The sequence below is a fragment of the Coccinella septempunctata genome, chromosome 3, assembly GCF_907165205.1.
Source record: "Coccinella septempunctata chromosome 3, icCocSept1.1, whole genome shotgun sequence".
Classification (NCBI taxonomy): Eukaryota; Metazoa; Arthropoda; class Insecta; order Coleoptera; family Coccinellidae; genus Coccinella; species Coccinella septempunctata.
The window spans coordinates 8072075-8082204 of NC_058191.1; the positions used below are offsets into that span (position 1 = coordinate 8072075).

At 33.2% G+C, this 10130-nt stretch overlaps 1 protein-coding gene across 1 annotated transcript; it reads left to right on the forward strand.

The window, feature by feature from the left end:
• The first annotated feature begins 5669 nt into the window (after positions 1-5669).
• Positions 5670-6831, forward strand: LOC123309233 (relaxin receptor 2-like). The gene has a single exon (XM_044892222.1). It carries the CDS (start codon positions 5810-5812, stop codon positions 6632-6634), a length of 825 nt encoding a protein of 274 aa, XP_044748157.1. The 5' UTR covers positions 5670-5809; the 3' UTR covers positions 6635-6831.
• Positions 6832-10130: the final 3299 nt, after the last annotated feature.

A 10130-nucleotide genomic window follows, 5' to 3' on the forward strand; every position in this document is an offset into this window, starting at 1 on the left:
TCTATTAACTCTCAATTGAAATAATGAAATCTTAATTTCTCGATGTTATCGAAAACTTTCATGTACCCTTAGATTTCAATGGAGTTGTTTTTTTCTATTTTTAACATTCAAATTTTTAATATATTGTTCTGTTTGTTCATTTTACGTTAACGCCTAAACTGACGAAAATACTACTAGTTGAATACAAATCTTCGAAATAAATTCAGTAATTATTGAGGTCAATATGGAATATTTCAGCTTATTTCGTGAACAATTACAATCCACTACATTCACGGGGAGAAAGGGTTTTTTTACTGAGGTTTTTCCCTAAGCTCTTATATCATACACCAATTTGTATGGTACCCCGTTACGCTAACCTCTGCTAAAACTGTATCTCATACACATGCTACAATTATTGTTTGCTGTTAAAGATTGTGAATCCCGCGACAAGTTTTATTAATTTCCAAACTTCCTGAAAGATTCAGTTTCTGACTTTTAGTTTCTATATATGTAAAATTTCGACGTCTTCGTTGAAGTTGTGCTTTGCATTCAATTCAAATGCTAAGCGAATGTAAAATTCCAGTGCAATATAAATTGCACTGTTTCATATAAAGATATGAAACAATTTCTGTGTTGTAATTTTTTCTTGAAATTTTCTACCTATTTGACCTATATAAAAAGATGCACAATCACTACAAGCAAGTTTATATACTCCACATTCATCTTCCTTATTCGTCTTATCTTTATTATTCTTCATATATACATAGAGTATTTCACATTTTAAAAACTAATTGGATACCTTCCGATTTCAAAACATTTTATATTTTCTCAGAACTCTTTCCTTATTGGAAAATACTCTAGATAAATACAAAAAGAATAATAAATATAAAACGTATAAAAAGGATAAATGTGGAGTTTATAAACTCACTTGTACCGATTGTGCATCTTTTGATTTAGCTCAAAAAGGTAAAAAATAAAAAAAAATATTAGAACAGAAATTATTTCATGAAAGGCACTATGAATTCTACGTTTGCTTAGCATCTGTTGAATGCAATACACAACGAAGAATTCAAAAATGCCGAAAGTGATTGAAAAAGAGAGAAGATAGATAATCAGGAACTGAACCGAACCGAACTCATGTTACGAAACAGGCATTCGATCAGAATACTTCTCATTACTTCAAAATGGTACGTCTATCAAATCCAATAGGTACCCACACAATGGTCAAACTAAATAATTTGAGTCCGACGCTGTTACAAGTTCAGAAACGATGACCTAATCGAATGTTATTCATTGAATATTGAGAACACTGCTGATAAATGCCTTCTCGCAAAATTCCTACTTTCATCTAAAGAAAAGTTACGTTCAATAGTTTTTTCAATAACACATTTGGATATTGGTCTCAACATTATCATATGCTGGATGCTTCACTTTTCAATTTGAATATGTCAATAAAACACACTGTACAGGCTGGGCAAATTTCGATGTTTTAGCACTATAGCTTTCAAACCAGAGGAGATGAACAAAATCTGATACCCCATTCTCGTTCTCTTTTTCTGAGAAACTAACAAGAGCAGTAGTCATTTTTGGCCACCTTCCTTTGTTTTCCAGTTATAACCGAAAATTGGAAAAATGGCGATTTCGAAAAAATTATCCGCTAATACTGATGATAGAGCTCTGAAATTGAAACATTACGCAGGCACTTTTTTTAAGTAGAATCCAGTGGCGTGCTTGCCTTTTTAGCAGGTTTTTCAATTACGAAGCTATGACCCAAAGTTATGTTTTTTTAAATGGAAACACTACATTTCTGTGCAATTTTTTGAAAGCTTAATTTTTACTGATTTCAAAAATATATAATATCATATGGTTTGTATCAAATCAAATAAAAAAATGGTCAAAAACCTTTTTTCTCCATGTTTCTATGGTTTCTACTTTTGATGAGAATAGAAAAATGTAGCATCTTATGATTACCACAGTCTCTTTCTTTAAGTCCTTTCTTTATTTTAAAAATTTATGAAATATATCTAGATTCAAATTTTAAGAAAATCGGTGAAAAGCATAGAAAGAATGACATTGCTGGAAGGATACCTGCTCTTGTTATAGAAAGCTCTATTTTTCTGTGCTCGTCAAAAGTTGAAACCATGGAAATATTGGTAAAAAAGGTTTTTGACCATTTTCTATTATTTATATTGATACAAACCATATGCTGTTATATATTTTTGAAATCAGTAAAAATTAAGCTTTCAGAAAATTGCACAGAAATATAGTGTTAACATTCAAAAAACAAAATTTTGGGCCATAGCTTCGTTATTAAAAATCCTCCTGAGAAGGCAAGCACGCCACTGGATTCTACTTAAAAAAGTGCCTGAACGAGTGCCTGAATAATGTTTTAATTTCAGAGCTCTATCGTAAGTATAAGCGGAGATATAAATTTATTTCGAAATCGCCATGTTTCCAATTTGCCCACCCTCTACAATGCTCAAGCTTAATCAAGAACATTTAACGAGTAATCTGAAAATAATATTAATAAGTGTGTTTGTGGGCAACACAAAAGGGCATCTTAATAGCACACCAAGTGCATTAAATAATCGTCATATTATTTTTTGTTTCAACACAAAATTCATCGTTTGATTCGAATTTTTCACTACAACACAAAAGAAAAAGCTCAGGAATTTGAAATTTTGATGAATAGTTTGGGTCCGAATGCGCCATAGAATTCGAAAGAGGGAAATCAGACCAATGGTTTTAACGTTACAAGCAAGCTTTCCTTGTCAATTTCTATTCAAAAAAGGTACAAATCCAAGTAAACTGAAAGTGGATAATTGTAAAATACAAATACAAAGACTCGTGCAAAATTTAATGAAGAAGATCCAGATGGGCAACCGCTCTGTTTGAGAATTTTATTGGGCGAACAAAGTTTCCCGATTTCCTTCTGTGCCTACCCAATTTTTTCGTCTCATATTGGACCAGTTGTATATTATTTTTTAATGAACATGATGAGTGATGCTCGTATGTTGAAATTCAAAACGATAATGAAATTGAAATACACATTGCAATATTCAATATTAAATTTTTGGTATTTGGTGTGATTGGGTAACAATTCGGAATGTAAAAATGCTATAACTTTTATTGTACTCATCACGAAGAGCTACAAAATTGCATCCAGCAACAAATTTACACATTTTCGCATGCACTCGATGCTTTTTCTACTATTTGTTTCATTTGTTTATCGATATTTCAATATGAGAATAAATGCGAAAAATGCTCTTTTCAACATGGGACAATATCTATATATCTAAAAACCAGTACAATCTATCCAATCAATGCATATGGAATGCATTAAATGAACAAAATAAATTATCGAATTTTTATCAACCTATTTTTAGGCATGGGTTATCGATCATAAAACAATAAAAAGTAGATCCGAACTTTATCAGGATATTCCAAGCAAAAACAACATATTTTGGTTACAAATTCATTAGATCTAACTTTTCGCCTCAATATACTGGTCTGCTCCACAGACAAACAAAATACACATAGTTTAGAAAACACATTATAATAAAAACAAGGACGATAAGTGAGGTTACAATAACATGAACAGGTTTTTCCTTTTGTTCCTCATATCATAGTGGAAAATTAGAATGAAGAGAGTGATAAAGCAAACACAGGACGATAACATTAACATTATTATGAATACATAATTCATCATTTCATTATTATCTTAATTTTATTGAATCTTTTCTTAAATTTATATTATTGTCAGAAATGGAGATGTACAAAGATTGAAAAAACACTGCGCAAAAAAATTAACGCACATTCTGAAAATCTCAATTTTAATGAAAGTTAACTCTACATTGACTTTATAACTTATTTTTTATGTTCTCTCGGGAAGGTTTTGAACGAAACAAGACACATTAAATGGAAGAAAAATTCAGGATTTCACCGAATCTTATGTGAAAGAAGAGAAATGAACAATTTTCAAAATTCTGAAATGCTGATAAGTGATTTAGTACTTGGTATTTCCACCCCTTGCGTTAATTACAGCTCGGCAACGACGGTTCATACTCAAAATGTTCTGATCTAATCTTTTCCAGATTTCTACGAGTTGGATTCCTAAATCATTAAGAGTAGCTGGATGATTTTCTGAACTTCTCAGCCTTCTATTGAGGTTGTCCCAAACCTGCTCAATCGGATTGAGATCTGGACTCCTTGCTGGCCATTCCATTCGAGCGACTTCAACCTCTTCAAGGTACTCCTGAACGATGCGCGCACGATGGGGTCTGGCATTATCGTCTATAAAAATGAAATTTTCACCAATGTATGGGGCAAATGGCACTACATGCTCTTCAAGAATGTTCCTTATAGACCTATCAGCATTCATAGCTCCATTATCAACGACCACTAGGTCTGTGCGAGCAGTCAAAGATATTCCACCCCATACCATACCTCCCCCGAAACCAGTAGTTTTCAGGAAATTGCACTGAGCATATCTTTCATGTGGACGTCTGTATACAAGGGAAAGTCGATCACAATGGTAGAGGCAGAATCTAGACTCATCTGTGAAGAGAACTGAATTTGAAGGAGGCGAGCGGTTGCAAACCGTTGTCTCAACGAAGAAACTCTCAAGTAACGTTCTTGAATGGCAGTTGTTACCCGTGGTCTACCCTGTCCTGGTCTTCGGACATTCTTACCTGTCTCTCTGAACCGCTGCAACATTCTGGACACACTTGTATGGGAAACTCCAAACCTTTCTGCAATTCTTGTGTATGTCCACCCTTCTTCTCGCAAAACTACCGCTTGGGCACATTCCTCTTGGGTCAAATTGCGTGTTTCACGTTGCATATAGCGATCGAGTGTAGAAAATCAAACGAAAGAAAAACTATTGATCACTAGAATTGATCGAGAACAACTGATTTTAGAATGGAGCCAATACATTCAAAATCTGATAATATCATCTTTTTTTATTCCTGCTGGGAAAAAACATCTGTATTGAAGAAAACCGTTGAAAGTCGATAACATATGCATGCATAATTCTGATAAAAATAATTATCATTGAGAGCACCTTCAGTTGTAGAATAAATTTGAGATTTCCATAATCTGCGTTAATTTTTTTGCGCAGTGTACAATCTCTTTCGGAAATTTGGCTCGGAATCCAAGGCAACTGAGTCGAACTCAAAAGAGTGTCCAGTGTCCAAAGAATGCATAGTGTGTTTTCTCTATAATGTGTGTGACTGTCTTCATTTTTAAATTTCCACTTGGTTATGGGGAAGAAAAAGAAAAACTTGTTCATGGCATTGTAATCTTACTTATTGTCCTTGTTTTCATTATTTTGTTTTCTAAACCATGTGTAATTTGTTTGTCTGTGAAAAAGCCCAAAATATTAGGGCGAAACGTTAGTTAGGCAGAATAAATTTGCAACCAAAGTTTGTTGATTTTGGTCGAAATAGACTTATAAAGTTTGGATTCAATTTTTATAAACCTGTTGAGATTACTTTTATTGCAACCATATTGTCTATATACTCATGAAGTCCTAGGGCATCAATCTGAGAAGGAAAAATCTCGCGGTATCAGTTAAATTCTTCCCCATCTCATAATTTCTAATGTGTCTTCGAATCTACGTAAATATCTTTCGAATTAACTTAATCCATCTCTGTTTCGAATATAATCGTTTGTATACCGAAGAAGTTCAAACTGAAGCATTTATCAGAGATGACACAACATTAACGTCTTTCTTATCGCTCTAACTTTCCCGAACAAGCGATGTGAGTATCGATTCTTCAACGCAAGCTGTTATAAAAATTCAAATTTCGAGCCTGTTTGAACTGAAAGCATGGACAAAAAATATTTTTGCCTCAAACTAGTATTTTTGATCGCCACAATACGGTGCAGCCATGGCATGTGCCTCGATGTTCGAGATATAACAGTGTGTGTCGGAAACAAATTCATCAAGGGAGTGCCGGAGAGGGTGGAGACTAACAGGACCAAGATTTGTTTCATGCATGGTGAAAATAGTAACATTCCAAAAAATGCTTTCATCCTACTGCCTAAAATCCAATACCTATATCTGAACCTGACGAATATAATAACAATATCCGAAGGTGCGTTTAACAAGTTGGAGAATTTGACGACCCTTGGCCTTCATGGAAATAGGATAACAGAGATGGATCAGCCAATATTTCTTTCATTACGAAAATTAACAACTCTCGACCTATCAGGTAACGACATATCAAACGTGCAAAAAATAAACTTCAGAGGGTTGAGGAACTTGAAAGACTTGATTTTGGTGCACAATTATATAACAGTGATCAAGAAAGAAGACTTTCAATCCCTTCCGAAATTAAAACAATTGGATTTATCTCTGAACTACATCGAGACGATCAACACCGATACATTCTCCAGTTTACAGTTTTTGGAAACACTGAATTTGAACTACAACAAGATAACGACAATCGACGACGGTGCATTTAACGGTATGAAGAAACTAACGAGTTTAAAACTGAGAGGAAATTTTTTGCAGTGTGTACCTACCCAAGAGTTGAGTCGTTTTCCGGGCTTAGTGATTGATGTGAGGGATAACAGGGCGGATTGTGGTGAAATTCGAAGTGAGATAAATGTTAGGAGGAACTTGACAATTCTTTGTGAGACCCCAAAATGATTTATTTTAATTCATTAGCGGATATTTTCGAAGTGAAGTTTTTAACGAACAATATACGTGAAGCAGTTGTATAACTGCATAGGGATGGATAAAGTGCTGGATTCATTTCAAAAAGAAACAATAACTTTTTCGATGAATAAACAAACCTTCGTTATTCAGCTTCAAATTCTTATCTTCTATATAAAGTCCAAATTTCACTGAATATCTTTTCATTTATCGAATATATAGCTCGCAGAAATTGGCTATGGGATTAACATTCGCTTATTTTAATATGTTTATGCCTCAATAAAGTTAGTTTAAATAATAGGGATATGAGTATTCCATTGTTTCTAATTATATAATAGTTCCAAGTACATAGAAATTCAAATTTTGTAACGTATTACATTGAAATCATTACGTACGATACGATGTTTTTTTGGTTTCCATGCAACTTGCGTATTTGGAAGTACCTAGATAAATTAATAGGTATACATTCCTTAATATTATGAAGAAACTATTTTATCTCCATTTTTTTCATTTCTTCAACACTGTACACAATTTTCAACTCGAAGATTCATTTTTCAGATGTTTCATTATGAGATCACGATGTTTAGATTATTTATTTATTTTACCTGAATTTATATGTCTCTACATAAGCCATTTACATAAGATAACAATTTAGTTCCATTTTACCATAAATAGTTAGTGGTCGCTAAAAAACATATACGGTGCAATATTTTGCACACCGTTTGATTGATAACACACGTAATACTCCATCACGTGGGCATTTTTATTACTAGGTGGGAAGTTTCTTACTAGAGCATAGCTGTTGTCATCAATGGGCGTTATTTCTCTATATCAGAGCACCATTGCCCTAAATTCAATTGATAGTTTAATAACACCGGATGTAGGTTTAAATAAAAATCCCACTTTTATGCAACAATAGAAGTTATGTTGGTTTTCGATACAGATGTTTATGTTTGGACTATAAAATTTTTGTCGAAAATGATAATAACAAAAGTTTCACATCCATTTATACCTTCTAGGATGTTTTCAATTTTTGATGTTAATTTTGGAGTTTTTACATTCCTTATTATTCAAGCAATAAATTTATATGTGACTATTACGTTTTACTAGATATATAAACTTTTGAAATGTAGTTTTTGTGTTAGGCATTCTATTATTATTATTTATTATTATAAAGGCTTACACATCTTTTCTATTTTCTCTCGGTTTAGAAGACTATTTGAATCTCTGATTTAAGTTCTCCTTTCCCCATTTTAAAAACAATCATAGAGGATAAAAAAAAATTTTTAGGTGGGCCTGGAGTGCCTTATCCATATACAGTATACAATAGACAGTAGACAGGGTGTCCGAATCTAACATTTCCATATTTTAGGGGGGTTCTAGAAGTCAAAGTAAGGAGAAAACTTTATATCAACTCAGGTTCTAAAATGCATACCGAGGCGCTAGAGCCTCTTGAGCATTACCTCCAAAATCCGATAAATTTGCTAGAGCTTTGTCAAAATTTGGCGGACTCAAATGAAATTCGGTACATGGAGATTCTTGGTTAAACTGAATCGTCTGGTGACTTACTGATTTCCATAGGTGGCGGGGATAAAAGGGGGTACGTCCATAAAAGTACATTTAATTTTTGAGTAAGGGATATAATTGAAATTTCAATCGTAGAAATAACATTTAAACAAAAAAAGTAAGCTTCTTTCAGAGCATTACGGCACAAACTTCTCGAGAAAAAACTCATTTTATGTTATACATCTAACTGAGCCAGTTACTGCTTATCTCGAAAATGTATCGAGGTTGATGGTGGGCATTTTATATCGTTTATGTTTTAATGGTTGTGTTGTATGTTTCATTATATCTTTTCTGAGTTGACTAAAATCATAATATATTTTTCCTTTTTTTTTGTATTATTTCTCTAGCGTCAAATTATTTTGTTTCAATGATATTAAGTAAGTGTGGTTGACCCGATGTTATTGCTGATGAATGTCGAAACGATAGAGGCTCATTATTATATTTTTCGTGATGATTATAGTGAGTGGCTCAGTTAGAAAGTAAGTATATCACCAATAAATCATTTTTTTCTCCAGAATAATGATTCCCAAAATGTTTATTTATTTTTTAATAAAGTCTTAAAAAGCGAATATAGATGAGTTTGAATTTTCTTCTTAGTATTTTGAATCCATACACAATTTAACAAGTAGATACTTGCTTGCTTACTCGAACAAATTCAAAATACGAAAATAATTCAAATGAAATTTTATATAATGAATTGAGGAGACAGCAGAAAAACTATTTTTTTAATAAAAGCAGTGGTAGTGCAGTGGTAGTGGTGTCATTTTCTCAGCCACTGAAAATGTTGATTTTTTGTAATTAATAATTAATTAACTTGTTTCTCAGGCGCCACTGGTGAAAATTGACAATTTATTTCCTCTGCGGAAGTTATGCAGACACAATACAAAGGATTTTTATAGAAATATGTATCTGATATGGTTTCGAACGAGGTTTCGAAGTTATTAAAAACAGTAATTTTTTTCCTAAAAACGAGTACATTATCGTTTCTCTTCAATTTCGAAGTTTGACCTAAAAATTCAACTGTGTCCGCCGTCCATAAACAGTTCAACTTCCGAAACAAAAGTTCTTGGAATTTGAAATTTTCAGAGTATATTGAGGGTCCGAAAACGTCAGTGGAGTTTGTTAATGGGTAGAATCCAACCGATGGTTTCGTTATCATAGGAATTTCAAATTCAGCCGATATGCAAGAAATACTGATCTAATTGAAGCAGCACCGATTCGAAGATTCAAACAAAATATCATTGGAAAAAGTTGTGAAAACACATTCATCAATGGATATAGCAAGTTTAATTTGATGTGTCTAAACTAACTAATTTATATGACAATTTTCCGGATAACAGGGGACAATGTTACAAAAAAAATATCACCCTGTAGGTTTGCTATCGAAATTTGCATGTCACATGATGTGAACTATCAATTATGATATTTGTGCCAAATATCATTTGAATATATTACCATAAAAAGAATTTCTCCTCATAATAGGTGAACTTGAGCCATCTTTCGGATAAGCTCTCACAAAATCTCATCATCTCACCATTGTATAAAGACCTCTTTATACAATGATTTCTCGCCGCTCGATGCAGAAAGAGCCCTTTCATAAAATTAAGAGAATTCTGACATACCTGCATCCATTTGCAATCGAAGTTCACAGTAACTCAACGAGGCGGCGCCACCTAACCTGATAAAATCACGAAGGGGAAACCATGGAGGTAGGTAGATACCTTGCTTGCATTCTTGAAGTATTCAACCCTCATACTCAATGCATACCTATGCATAATGTACGGATAAGGATAATGGAAGTTACACTAGCAGGACCCTCCAAAGGATTTTCACGACTTTTGTGCCCTCCTTTTGAACACCAGTCAGTTTATTTTGCTCACTGGAGCTCTGAGCTTTGCTACATTTAGCTAAAGACAATTCAAAG

Bases quoted from the DNA above. Each gene is read 5' to 3' on its own strand.
- LOC123309233 (XM_044892222.1), top strand. From the start codon at position 5,810: ATGGACAAAAAATATTTTTGCCTCAAACTAGTATTTTTGATCGCCACA.